The following is a 14311-nucleotide window of genomic DNA, read 5'->3' as shown; positions in this document are numbered from 1 at the left end:
CGACTATATCATATAGCTCCCATTAGACTCATTGGAAAAATATATGAAACAAATTAAGATTTCGCTGCTTTTAATTGATTTTATTATACTTTGATACATATTAATGGTCTTTTATTTCAACTTAGAAGCGCGCAGGCCAAGACTTTAAGTTAATTAATTGGCTTAAACTAAATGACGGTGGAAGATTAAAAACCGCTCTTGGAGTTTTTCCAATTTGTAGCGTGGTTGCGTTGTCGTTTAACATAAGTGTCGAGCTACACTTTACTTGCAATACTTCGTTTGAGAGGTCTAATTAGGATGCCGTGAGCTTCGTGGAGCGCACAACTTTCCAGGCGAGTGCGAGTGTTCCGGACAAAATCGTTGTCCATCTGAACTGCCTCAACGGTCTGAACGGCGAAGAGAGGATCCTCCTCCGGCTTTGATCAGACGGCCAAAATTCGCAGTTTAGGGGATCTATACGGTGGTTCAGAGTGAGGCGTAAGACTTGACCTTTTTGCCCCTCAAACTCCACCCGTACAAGCTCCACAAAGTGTCCCTCATTAGTATCAATTAACGTATGTGTATTGCCAATTTATTGCCGATTTTAGAATAATGCTGACACACCCGATAAAATTATTAATTTATTTCAGTTTTTTATCGTGTTTACTTGTCTCTGCATTTTCAAAAGATTATAATCAAGCCTATGGGATAAGCAGTAAAAAAAATATATATATATAAAATTCAATAAATATTTATCGATATTCACCCTGTTGCCCACGAAAAAGTTGCATTTTAAAATAAATAAATCGTGTAATTATTACAAATACAAAAATTAATTGAATACATTGCGAAATATTTTTGGAAGACCACTTCATTCATTTGGCTGCCCTGGAAGGCTTTGCAGTAGGTCATCCGATCGACCCAATTTTTCAGTACATTTTCGATTGTATGGTCCTCAATGAAATCTCGTGCTTTAGGTTGTCAATCGTCCCTGGATGGTTGGCCGCAGCGGCGAGGCGGCCAGTTGACATCGCCTGAAAATAAGCTTTGTTTTGATAAAAATGCTCATCTACCACCAACTTAAACTATAACTATCAACATTTTTGTGCAACATTTTTTTCAACCTAAAAGCAAAAATATAAGTTTATCTACGGTATGAGCTAGTGATGAAAGCTAAAGCTTATAATAAAGCGGTAGATCAGATGGGAAGTATTTGAGTTCCTTGGCCTTGGTAAAGTTGATGCAGCCCTTGGAGTTCCACGTGCAGTTGAGACCCGTCTGGCTTACCGACCACTGGGTTATCGCTAGAAATTTCCATGGATCGGATGGAGGCGAGAAGATCTTTGATGATACAAGACAAAGAGGGCGGTAAAAGCTAGGGGAAATAATTTGAAAATACTATAGCACAGCCCGTTTATGAAGGCCATCCAAATTGATATTGCCGAGACACAGGCGATGGGAAACATTTAATTCACTTTATTACGGGTTGAGTTCGTGGTTAATCGGAAATCAATTTACATCAACTGAGGAACACACATCTACTATTGACAATTATATTAGTATGTATGCATATTCGGCGATCGTCGTCCAATCGAGAACTATTCTTTGTAATTGCATATCTTAGCCATTGAAATCGTACTGTACTCATCTGTAATCGTTAGACGGTAAAACAAATAATCATTTAGCTCAGCTATCTGAATTCCCCAAATGTTTCTATTTAATGCGTGTGTGTGTGTGGTTCAGAGTTCATTTTGCTATTCACTTAACTGTAGGTATTTTGTTTTGTGTTCCACTTCGGGCTTGTCTTTACATTGAGATTGCAATCTGGAGTTAAACACTAACTATGGGTTAGTTTAAATTTAGGTTAGATTTAGATTAAGATTAAGATTACAATTAAGGTTACTTTATTTAATAATACATTACATTTGATGTTTTCATACTCGTATTTACGTTTAGGTTTAGTTTCTGCCATTTAGTACGAAATTGTTTAGGACACATTCAGTTTGCTTAGTAACTGCGGTAAAAACGCTCTTTAAAATGTTCGATTTTTCTTAATTTCCTTTTCTTTTTCATTAATTTTGATCACTTCAGTCTTTCCAAAACGTAATACAACATCTCTGTTCGGTTAGGTCTTCTTCCTTCTGTTTCTGTTTCTGCAACTGCCAACATATACTTAGAAAAGGTTCTTTTAAAATAGTTTTCATCTATCGCATAGTTTCATCTATAGTTGTAAACACATTTGATTACTTAAATTTTTTTTCGCTCTCTGTGTTTTGTTTCTCAAGAAGATTCTCTCAGAAATATCTGTATTTAATACGATACACCTAAGCAATTATATTTAAGAAGATTTGTATTTAAGTGTAAATTACGTTTGCCGGTAAGTTCCTTTAGGTTGATGTATATATATATGTACAAGTGTCGGCTTAGTTTGCAGCTTTTGACTTCTGCCATTGATTCAAGACTGCGAGATCCGTTTGTGCATCAAAAATAAATTAATTTTCAATTATATTTACAGGGGACAATAGACGAGGTCTACGAAAACCAAGTACTTGATGGGGAAACGTTTGCTGGACAGAGTTTTTATACTTTTCCTTGTGTTCGTATTTCAAGACATTGCGTAAACAAAAGCATGGACGGTGTTGGTCAAATTAGAGTACGTATCGTTGGCCATTTACAGTTTTACTTATAAGGTGCGCAGGAGCACCCTTAACTAAATCGAAATAAGATCTACCAAAGTTACAAAAGCCCTTTACGCGCTACGACTAACTACAAATTAATACTGTACAGGAATGCACGCCTCGTCTCTGATCGGAGAACTAAAGGATGAACCGCATGAACTTAGAAGTAGGCCCCCAGCTACCCCTTGTCCTTCCCAGGACCCACGCTCACGCCCAGCAGATGCTCGCCGGCCATCAGACCCGCCGGCTGGTGGGCGTAGTTGCGGATCTGGTGCAGCGAGATCAGCTGGTTGGGGAACGCGTTGGCGTTGTTCTGGTTGACGTTCTTGTTCGGGAAGCTGATGGCATCGTAGAGATAGGGTCGCTGGGCCATCGGGTGGTGGCTCAGCGAGTTCAGGTGCGGCGGCATCGAGTTTATCGGCGTGAAGGCTGAGTTGCTGGTGGTTTTCGTTATAGATGCGGCATCATAGGGACCCACGACACTGGGAGTCGAAACTGTTGAAGGAAAGTTAAATAAAACCTTAGTAAAATATTTGTGTCTAGTTACTGAAACATTAAATGTTTTAAAACAACGATTCGATTATCGGTTATAGCAGCAGAAGCTCGGCAATGAGCAAGGCTTTTTAATCGGAAATTAAAACGAATATTTGAATATGGTATTTTTGAATTCAAATTCGTTTTATCGAATGAATTTGCCGAAAGAAATTATTGTGGTATCAACACCACATGACATTAAGATCGACCGAAAATCATGAATCAAGAAATAATAATTACATTTTTTTGATTTAGCCCTCTAATTAAGAATCCATGATTTATTTTATTTCTGAGATATTTTAAATTTGTCATTTATTTTAATGCGATCCTCCTTTAAGGAACTCCCAGTTTTTTAATCAGATAACTCTTTGAATTTAAAAAAAAAAAAATAATTTTTTCTACGGACAACTAATTAAGCATTGCAAGGAAAACCTTTTAACTACTGTGGCACTGTTAATAAAATATAACCTTTTCAAAAGTCTTTGGATAAAATGAATATTATTATATATTATAATATTTTATATTAAAAAAAGTCATTAAAAAAAAAACATTTAGGATACATTTTAACTTTAGCTTTCGGTTTCAACACACAGGTTAGGGCAAAATGGTCTCTGTTTTAGCAAGACACTTTAAAACAAAAACATTTTAATTGTAGTAAAATGGTAAATAATAAAATTAAATTTATAAAAATAGTTTAATAAATCTTTGTTCTTTGGATCTTAGGTTTATGAAAATTTTGAAAATCAGGGACATCAGAGGTTTTTAAATACACTGTTTTGTAACTATTTGTTGGAAGTCCCGATGACTCTGAGGTGCTGCCTAAAAACACAACATAAACAAAATTTAAATAAAAGTTGCAAAAGTACACTCAAGAAGCTAGGAAAAAAGTCCAAAGCTCTGGAGTTTTTCTGAGATACCGCAGATTTTATAAAGACAGATTACACAAATTTAAAATCAGCATGCAGATATAGTGGTATACACGTTGGTGATCACATACCTATATCCTCTCGCACGGGATCGGGCATGCGGTGGTGGGGCTGCAACTCCGGTCCGTGTCCGTTGCTCTGGGCACCATTGGGCGCCGTCGGCTGTGCGTAGTGGGCCTCCATGCTGTGCTGCGGGGGCGGCTGCTGCTGCGGATGGTGGTGCTGCTGCTGCTGTTGCTGTTGTTGCTGCTGCTGCTGCTGGGGCGGGACATGTTGCTGAGGCGGGACTCCGTGCTGCGTGTGGTGGTGGTGCGCCTGCTGCTGTTGCTGTTGTTGCTGTTGCTGCTGCTGCTGTTGCTGTTGTTGCTGCTGCTGCTGCTGTTGCTGCTGCTGCTGGTGCATCACCTCCATGGCATTGGCTGCGGCGGCCGAGTCCGGACTCACCTTCGGCCAGTAGCCATTATCGCTGGGGGCAATCGAAACGGGTGGCAGGCCCAGGCTGTTGCGCTGGTGCTGGGGGGATTGGGATTGGTGGGCGGCGGTCCGTTGGCCGGTATGCCCGCTCCGCCGGCAGCGGCGGCGGCGGCCGCCGCAAGGGCCGCCGCACTGCCCGGCGCAATCGGTGGCCGCTTGTCCGTCCGCTCCGCGTGCTTTTGCATGTGCTTGGTCAGGTAGGTCTCCTGCGTGTAGGACTTGCCACAGTACTGGCAGATGTGCGTCTTCAGGTGCTTCGATTCCTTGTGCTTGGGGATGTGCTCCAGCAGCGAGGGCTCGTCCGAGAAGCACTTGTAGCAGGAGTTGCACTTGAACGGCTTGTCCGTCTGGTGGCACCGCGAGTGCGACTGCAGGTTGGAGAGCTGCGAGAAGGCCTTCTGGCAGCCGGGATGCCGGCACTTGTACGGCTTGTCGCCCGTATGCGTCCGGATATGCTGCTGCAGGTGCGAGAGCTGCGTGAACTTCCGCTGGCAGATCTCGCAGCGGTACGGCTTGATGCCCAGGTGGATCCGCGTGTGCTGCGACAGATACGACGAGTTGGCGAAGGCCTTCGAGCACTGGGTGCACTTGTACGGCTTCGCCTCCCGCATGTGGATCTGCGTGTGCAGCTGCAGGTCCGCCTTCGAGCTGAAGATCTGTGAAGGCAAGGGGACATTTAGGACGGGCGTAAAGAGTGAAATTCTGCCTGGCTGCTGCTGGAGTTGTTAAGCGCTCTTCACTATCTGTATGTATTTTAATTTGTTATTGACTGTGAACAGTTTATAGTGCCACTTTAATACCTTATAATCGATATCCCAACTCTGTTTTTCAATTTCTTATGGTCTTGATTTGAATAATTCACGTTTGTTTTTGTTTATACATAAAACTTATTTATATGTTAAATGAAACGAGCTTTAAGTGTATTTGGTATTCTTTAAATTCAAATTATTAAGTGTTTCTTTAGAAAGCTAACTTAAAGAACACTGTGCCACAAATCGAGGTCAAGGAAATTGTATATTGGTGCGACTATATAGGCCCAATAAATCTCGATGTGCTGAGCACGACCTCAATCTTGGAATTTCTCCATCACCTTCAGTTTTTAGAGAAAAATGATCTGAAAGAACCAAAAAGGACGATTTAACGGGTTCTTTGATTCTAAATAACGGCCGAACTGAAATTAACTGCCTAAACCTATGATATTTTTGCTATAGTGCAACTATTTGGCTATGGACTCTTATACCCCAAACAGTCGAGGGTTTTTTTTAATTTTTTATTTGTGGCTAAATATGTCACTACTCATAGTATCGGTTTTTGGGATTAATCCTAAATGGGCTACAAAAAAAACCAAATTATGTTAAAAACTTTAGGAAAATTAATTGGTTCAGGAGAAAGGGCGGTGAAAGTGACAAATTAAACATTTGTTTAAGTGGAGTTTTTGAGCCCTGTTTGGTAAAATATTAGTATCTATTAATATTAATATTATAATTTTTAGCACAGTTGAAATTTTGTTGCAAATACGCTTCGACCATCACCCAATTGGCTTGGATCAGATGCTCCATTGAAAAGTTATTCTAAAAATGCTTTTTTTCGGTGTCTGTTTATCAGCTTAAAAAAAAATTTTTTTGGAATTGTTTTTGAATTGAGATTCCTCAAATTTTGGCATTAATGTTATCGAAATTTATTAAGCAACAGTCAACGCTGCCATGGCAAAAATTTGGTGAGGAAAATGTTGTAAAATTGGTTTCAGGTTAAAGGAAGAAACATTTTCACTTAATATTTGTAAAATGTTAATTATTTTATTTAAAATTAAATTTAAAGCTATTCCTAATTTAGGCAAACTAATCTAAAATCAGATACTTTGCAAAAAAGTGAGCAAGATGTAACCAAATATCTTAAAACCACGAAGCTATGAAAAATTAAATGATCTATTGGGAGCAAGGAAACTTTCTCGTTAATTTTTATATCCTTACAAATGTTATTATAATTTAAGTCTGAGTACACATTCCCGACCCAACCAGCATGACAAGGAGAGTCGATCTAGCCATATCAGTCTGTATATCGAGAAAAAAACCGTTCTCAACAGTCCCGATATCAGTATTTCCGTGCTCAATAGTGAGCCAAGAACGGATTTACTGAAATCAAGAAGACATATTCTATGGTCAAGACTGCTTTTTACTATTTAAATTTATATTAAAAGTGTGATAAACAAAGTATTATTATACCATAATCAATTGGTGCATGGAACGATTTGACGCCAAAATTGATAGAAATTCTTTAAATGGACCCTTAAATGACCCTAAGAATATGGGAATCGATAATGGCATATTTTCACTCTTAATGCGAATGGATAATTTCGAAAATTACGGTCTACTCTAATATACATCTCAATCTGATGACATTCTTATTAGAGACTTTTAACCACTCAATAGGATCACATTGACACCTAGTTGGTAATTGTATCGATTTTATTTCGGTGTAGCGACCTACATTGTTTTATTTCTTTCTATTAAGTAGTAATTGCCAATCCCAAGTAAAGTAAAAGAAAAAAATTGTGGCAGTGATTGGAAAAGTGTCAATAGTGTCACGGATTAAAAAGTAATACTAAACGTATGCCACCGGTATAAAAAAAATACATATGGGTAAAGGCAACAGGACGTATGAGTAATAAGCCAAAGCGCAATATGAACAATTGACGAACTCTTTATGATATATATGTGGCACTATTTATTCAGAGCTTTTATCAGTGCAAATTAAGCACTTATTTGCACCATTAAAACCAACACATAAAATATGTATTAAAAGTTTCTTTGTTTTTAGAAAACATAATATGTAAAATAAAAGTGTTTTTTGACCCCTTAAATCAAATATAAATTGTTTAAAAACTTTGTTGAAAAGTTCCCCATCACCTTGGTGTCCTTTACGTCCAACTGGGTTATGTGATGCGGCGAACTGGTGGAGGACGAGATGCCGTTCCCCGATCCCGCTGCCGTGGTCACGCCACCCACAGTAGGCGTTCCCGTGGATGAATTCTGGGGATTCCTTTCGTTCAGCGTCGCATTCTGCATCCGGATGCCGCCGTTATCCACACTGTTGCTCGTCACAATGATGTGCTGGTTGGGATTGGGGTAGATGCGCGACTTGCGGCCCCTGGTGGATCCAGTGGGTGCGGTTCCCGTGGCGGAGCTGCTCCCACTGCTGCTGCTGACCACCGCATCGTTCACGTGCTTCTGGCTGCTGGTAACCGTTCCACTGACCCCCGAGGAAGCCACACTGCTCTCCAGATTGGTGATACTCGGCTTGGGCTCCGGCACCAACTGGTACTGGTGGTGCTGCTGCTGATGCTGCTGCTGCTGCTGCTGCTGCTGTTGCTGCTGCTGCTGCGGTGGGTGCGATTGCTGGTGGGGTTGCTGGCTGTAGCTGAGAACGGAGTTCCTCAAGTCGGCCGTGTTTGAGAAGACACTCAGGGGGCCCAAGGCCACCCGCTCGTTGAGGCTGTTCCGCAGGTGGTCTATGGATCGATGAACGGCATGGGAATAGTCTCCACCAGCGGGCGGAATCTCGCCGATCAGCGGCGAGTTGTGATGGTAGTCGAGGCCACCGCCTATCGGCCGATACTCGATTAGACGGCCTTCCATTTGGCTGCTGATTAAATCTATTTTGGTTTAATTTGATTTCACTGGTCCGAGAACGATTTTTTTTCCGACGAGGTTTGCTTTCAAGTTTTCACTTTCACTTTAATATTTTTGAGTCTATTTCTACAGTTTCAAGGGAGAACTTTATTTGTTATTGTAAACCAGTATTTAAATTTATATTTATACACTTAGAAATGCGGCGCGAAGGATACTCGTAGTGGAGATTTACATAGTTTAGCGAGCCACAGTTTTGTGAAACAGAAAAATCTAATTTGAGTTATTCAGAGCAAAAAGCATTATACTTATTGATCCTCAATGTAAGCCATTATGTGCGAAGATGATAAATTTGATCTCTAACTAAAATGTAAGGATTTAAGTTAAGAACTAAGAAAGTTTTGGTAATAGTTACAAAATCCTTAACACAAAGATCGAGTGTTTATCATCTAGCTTGCATACAGTGTATTTCCAGGCTTGAACATTTATATTTCACATTCCATCCTGGGGCTAGAAAATAGTCCCCAGATTTCTCTCAATCTAACTTCTAATGAATGCGAGCGGAACAATTTGCGAAATAGAATAAATTTGTTGAAGCTGTGTTAGCGCTTTGTTGACATTCTGCCACAACTGCTAAAGCCAATATTAAATAAAGGGGAAATAACAAAAACGAAGCTCAACTAAAAACCTGCGAGACGAGACCGCAAAAACGCTTTGGTCTCGACTGGGTGCACCGCCGAGCCGGAAAAGCGACTTTTTGTCTTCGCTTTTGTTGTCCTAAATCTAACGCCATTTTTTCCACAGCTCACTTTTTATTTTGCATTTTCAATTGCTACGCCTGTGCACATTTTTTTCCTTATCCCCCTTAACGTTTTTACGCGACAGAAATATTTTTTCCGCACGAATTTGGCTTTTTCGGCTTGTGTTCGACTTTTTGTGACGCGTTTCCGTTTTTCCATTTTCTATGCATTTCTCTTTTTGGACTGCCTTCGATTAGATTTTTTCTATATATTTGTATAAATGCTTGGCTGTGCTTTTTTCCACCTCCCCCGTTTTGTTGATTTTTTTTTTTGTGGATTGCTAGTCATTCAGGGGCAGACATGCCGCAGACATCCTGTGGAATTTTCCAGGTGAAAGTCCTCAATGCTATTTTTTCTGCCAGGGTTTTGTTGTATTGAAATGGTCCAATTTGAGACCTTCTGGTTCTAAACGCGACAAATTATTCATTCATGAGTTGAGCGTTTGTTTGCTTTGTTGTCCTGTCAATGTTTGTGTTTTTTCATCTTGTTTTTATTAGTTTGTTTAGAAATAAATGCAAGCAGTTTATTTGTGTTTAAACCAATGACCTTGAATGGATTTTTAGTGGGTTAGATATTTGCCTATTCAAAAAGGAAGGGAAAATAGAATTGTCAACAGTTTTCCTGTTGACACGCCAATACTGGTGAATACAGTATGCCTTTGGCTCAATAATTGCAAGAGTTAATGCCATATTTACTAATTATTTATGGAATTGAAATGTAAAAGCTGAAAGGTGCTCTGAGATTTAATTGACATGACAATGAGCTGTGGAATGCCTGGTGGCAAATATGAAATGCGAAATGAATTTAAATGCGAATTCTGCTTGAATTGGATACCAGAAGCATATAACTTTGTAGTTTTTATAATTTATTTTTAATTAAATTGATTTCAATCTTGAAAAATGATTCGCACTGTGTTAAGGTGACCGTAACTTCTAACGAAATGATCTATGCTGATTATGAAATTTTATTTCCACGCAGAAGTATACAAATCTGTTCCCGTACCTGCAGCTGCCAGTCAGGTGGTGTGATTTCTTTTTTCTTTTATTGGTTAGCTAAATATTGACTTTTTTGACACAAGCATTTAATTTATATAGAAGGCTGAACAAACACTCAGCATAGGCAAGTACATAAGGGGACTGCACATAATGTAATGATGGCGCAAAACAAAAAATGCAAAAAACATCACAAACAAAAAAGCAAAAAAGCAAAAAATTAAAACTGGGGAAAATGTGATGCTCTGTCTGTGTTTGCATTTACACTGAGTTTGGTTCTGTTTGGGCCTGGGTTTGGGACCTAGGGGGTTTCCGATTGTGTTAATGCGTAGTTTGGGCTTTTAACTAATTAACATTTAGCGGTTTGGCAATATTTCGCCCGGCTCTCTGAACGCATTCCCTCACAGATTGCGGGGGATGCTATTAATTGAAAAATGTGTAAAAAGTTTTGCGCGCTCTTTTATTATTCATAATTTGCTGTTGTTGCTGTGTTTTTTTTTTTTTTTTGTTTAATTCTGATTAATGCATTTTTCACACCGCTCTTTAGGTTTTTGTATTAACTCGTTCAGAATCACAAAAATATTTCCGTTTTTTCACAGTTTTTTTTTGTCAATTGATGAAAAATGCATTGCGCGATGTTATGCGATACATTTTTTCTTTGTATTCTTTTTTTTTAGGAGGACAGTTTCTTATGCATTTTAATGATATTTAATTTCACATTTTGCCATAGGAGTTTGTTTTGTCTGCCTGTTTGCACTAATCATTAATTAATTTCACATCACTTAAAATATGCAATTAATATTATGTGTGTTTCTCATAATTAAAAATAATGTGTTCATCTTATTAGAAGCGTACGCCCGAGGTTCTGCCGCAAACGATGTTAGCGCCGTGCTAGTCTTTGATTAACTGATCGCTCTGACCAGGTTTCTCGCCAAAGGAACCCAGTGAAATAACATCTGTTTACCAAAAGTCCCGATTAATGGCTGGCTAAGCGAATAATAACCCAAATCTCACAGCTCTGTTCTACTCTGGCGGCGGCCCAACGATCTTCTCAGCCTATCAAATTTCGAGGACCAAAATATCTTGCTGGACCAGCTCCGACTCCGAATCAGGTGTTCTGTGGTGCCCAATTACTTTCGGCATGACTTGACCAGATCAACGCAAGGCTCGAGTCGGTGAAGTCAAGTTGAAAAATATTCGGTCATCGAGCTTTGGGCATTGCGAGGAATCGAGCTGGGAACCCTTGAGGAAAAGGGAGTTGACAGGCCAACGGGTTTTGTGATTTTAATTAGGATTTTATTTTGAATATGAGGACAGCCCAGGGACCTTCGAAATAAATTGATTTAAAGCAAAATGATCCAGGTTCTTTGAAAGCTAGTAACCCGTTTAAGTTTTTTTTGATAAAAGAATTAATAAATTATATATTCCTACAATGTATAATTGAGTGCATTAGCCTTGTTACATTAGTTCATTGAAAATCTATTAAGCACAAAAAACCATAATATAACTGTCTCATTCTATCAATCCGCCAATATCATAAGCCACCTGACGACTAACAGACGCATATGAAAATAATTTTTAATATATTTTTAAAACACTATAAATCAAGTTTGATGTCTGTAATGAATGGTTATGAATTGCATCCTTTTTGGAAGGATAGAAAACTATCCATTTAAAATGTATGGCTTCAACAAAAAGTTTATTTTTTCTTCTTGCATTATTATTTATATTCAATCGAATTATTGGTTGTGTTTTTGATAATCATTTTAATCACGCCAGATATCTAAAGTTCTCTTTATATTTTAAGCTCTTACAAAGTTTAAGGGGTTACATTAGATTTTGATCCCAAAAATAAAAACTTAAATTAAAAAAAATTTTTGTTTGCTTATAATGTCAAAACAATCGAAAAATTACAAAAAATGTTTGCTGTTATGGTATCTGAATAATAATTTTATAAACATATAAAATAAAAATAATTTTTGAATTTTTGGCGGATAAATTTCTTACTTCATTTTTTATCGGTTTTTATTTAAAAAAATTAATAACAGAGAGTGCTGTGATTTTAAATGTGTGCTAAAAACCTAAAATGGTTCATAGTTTTTAAAATAACAGTGTCCAGTGGTTTTCAAAAAGTGGTTTCATAATATTGCAATCGAATTGAAAAGTAACAAAAATGAAATGAAGACCGCAACTTCCAAAACCAATAGCTACGTAAGAAATGATCTGATCGATGTCAAATTTTTGAAGTAAATTCTATGCCCACTTAACCTTTTAAACGTTTTTGCATTAGGGACCTAAATTATTAATTTATACATTATATAGATCAGTGGAGGATTTCCGTAGCAGATTTTCTAAAGAAACTTTTTAAATATCCTTTTTTCGTATAACATTTCCCCGTTAATCTAATGTAACAAATCTAAGCATTATTTGGACTAAAGTTGGAATTTCAGATCAGCTTTTGTTGGGTCATTTACGGTAAGGATGGAGTGATGTTTGCGGATAAATAATTCCCAAGAAAAGCGTAAGAAAATCTGGACGATTGGGGTCCCCAAGTTAGTGTGAAAATCCAAGTTTGGCCATTAAGTGCGATTCGGAAATTGGTTGTTTACACGCACGCCCAAGTTGCAAGAGTTGTTTTGACCTTGATATTGAACACAAGAAACAGCTGATACGCTGTGCAGGCTCACCAACACATACACGGCGACCGGCGAAGAACATTTATTATTTATATGTAAAGCCCGCCAGCTCCCCGCACACACACACTCACACACACACACAGACACACACTCACTGCAGGACTCGCTCAAAAGCAAAACAAAGCCAGCTGTGGCTGACTTTCTTCTGGGTTTTTCTGCACGTGACGAAGACAAGGACGCGTTGCGTTAGAAACTCGCGTATCCTTAAGATACACCAGCACACACACACACACACACACACTCGCCCGATATTTTTTCTTGGCCAACAATAAATAAACACACACTGGCGAACGGGGAAGCCGGGAAATGTCTAAAAGCGCGCACACGTACCACCGGAACGGAAACGGAAACCGAGACCAAGTCAAGAAAAAACCCACTGCTGTGTGGGTGGGTTGTCCGCCTTTTTTCAATATTTTTTTTTTCGTGACGCCTTCCTTGCGGCTGAGATACTTTTTCTTAACGCTGCCGCGACGCCGAGCGGGAGGCGAAGGCGAAGGAGTTTCGCCGAAGACGTTTCTCGTGGTGTTGTCGTGTTGTTATTTCGCTCGCTGCACTGGTAGTTGTGGCCGCATTCGCATTGGCATTCGCATCCGCATTCGCATCCGCATCCGTGTCCGTATCCTTTGTTGATATCGTCGGCGGTACGGACTCAAGGAACATGTTGCGCACGGAGAAAAAACACGGAGCAGACTGAACGGACTTAGCGAGCGTGGCGTGCCGGAGCCGAGAGCACGATCCGTCACCAATGTAAAAACTCAACTAAAGCGATGATGAAAAAATCTGAAACAATATATTTTTGGGGGGCGAACGGCACACAGATACGCTCGCACACACACAGATGCACGGGCGACGCAGCATCGACAGGCAGACAGACAAAACGCGCACTAACACCAATGCGGCGTTTCAAAACGCAGCGGCAGCAGAGTCCGTGTCTGTGTGGGTGCGAGTGGTGGGTGGTGTGGGTGTGGGCCTGGCTTACTCTTACTAAAGGCCGCCGCCGGCCGACACACAAACACACACACACACACAGCCAGGCGGTAACTTCGAAAAAAAAGCAGCGGCCGCAGCATCAGCAGCGCCAACAACTAAGCGAGGCAACAAAAAAAAAGAAGTACAACAAAAAAGGACATAGCAAAAAAACCAAAAAAATATCCAACGCACACAGAGAAAAAAGTTTTTGGTTGCATAGGCGGCGGGCGGCAGCGTCGCAGTCGGCGTCTCTGCTGGCGCTATTCAAATGCTGCGACGCCGGCAGCGCTGCCACCTGCCAGCAACAACAACAGAAACAACAAAAACAACAAAAACAACAAAAACATCAGGAGCAGCGCCAACATTGACCCAAACTCACAGAGGAGAAAGGGGGTGGGGGGTGGGGAGGTGGTCTCTAAAAAACGCGGAAAAAAATTGTGTAAAAAAATAAAGGGGAATTTTGCGCCGGCGACAAACCCACGCACACACGTACATACATACATACATAGCCATGCCAATACACTCACACAGACGCACTGGAATTTTTTTCGCTGTTAGCCTTTGCCGCCCCAAATATCCTGTCTGCCCCACCCCCTTCCACCCGCCCCCTCCCGCTTTTTTTGCATTTTGTTTTGTT

General features: G+C 39.9%; 1 protein-coding gene across 1 annotated transcript in view; it reads right to left on the bottom strand.

The window, feature by feature from the left end:
• Window positions 1–1440: 1440 nt before the first annotated feature.
• Window positions 1441–14311, bottom strand: part of LOC108141201 (zinc finger protein rotund) — a 46218-nt gene continuing 33347 nt past the window's right edge. Inside the window, 3 exon segments of the mRNA XM_017264446.2 lie at window positions 1441–3152; window positions 4189–4635; window positions 4638–5247. Coding sequence (XP_017119935.2) covers window positions 2818–3152; window positions 4189–4635; window positions 4638–5247 — 1392 coding nt within the window. The 3' untranslated portion in view covers window positions 1441–2817.

Source organism: Drosophila elegans, unplaced genomic scaffold (assembly GCF_018152505.1).
Source record: "Drosophila elegans isolate 14027-0461.03 unplaced genomic scaffold, ASM1815250v1 contig_476, whole genome shotgun sequence".
Lineage (NCBI taxonomy): Eukaryota > Metazoa > Arthropoda > Insecta > Diptera > Drosophilidae > Drosophila > Drosophila elegans.
Note: the sequence above shows the minus strand (reverse complement) of the source record. Positions and strands in the feature narration are given on the sequence as shown.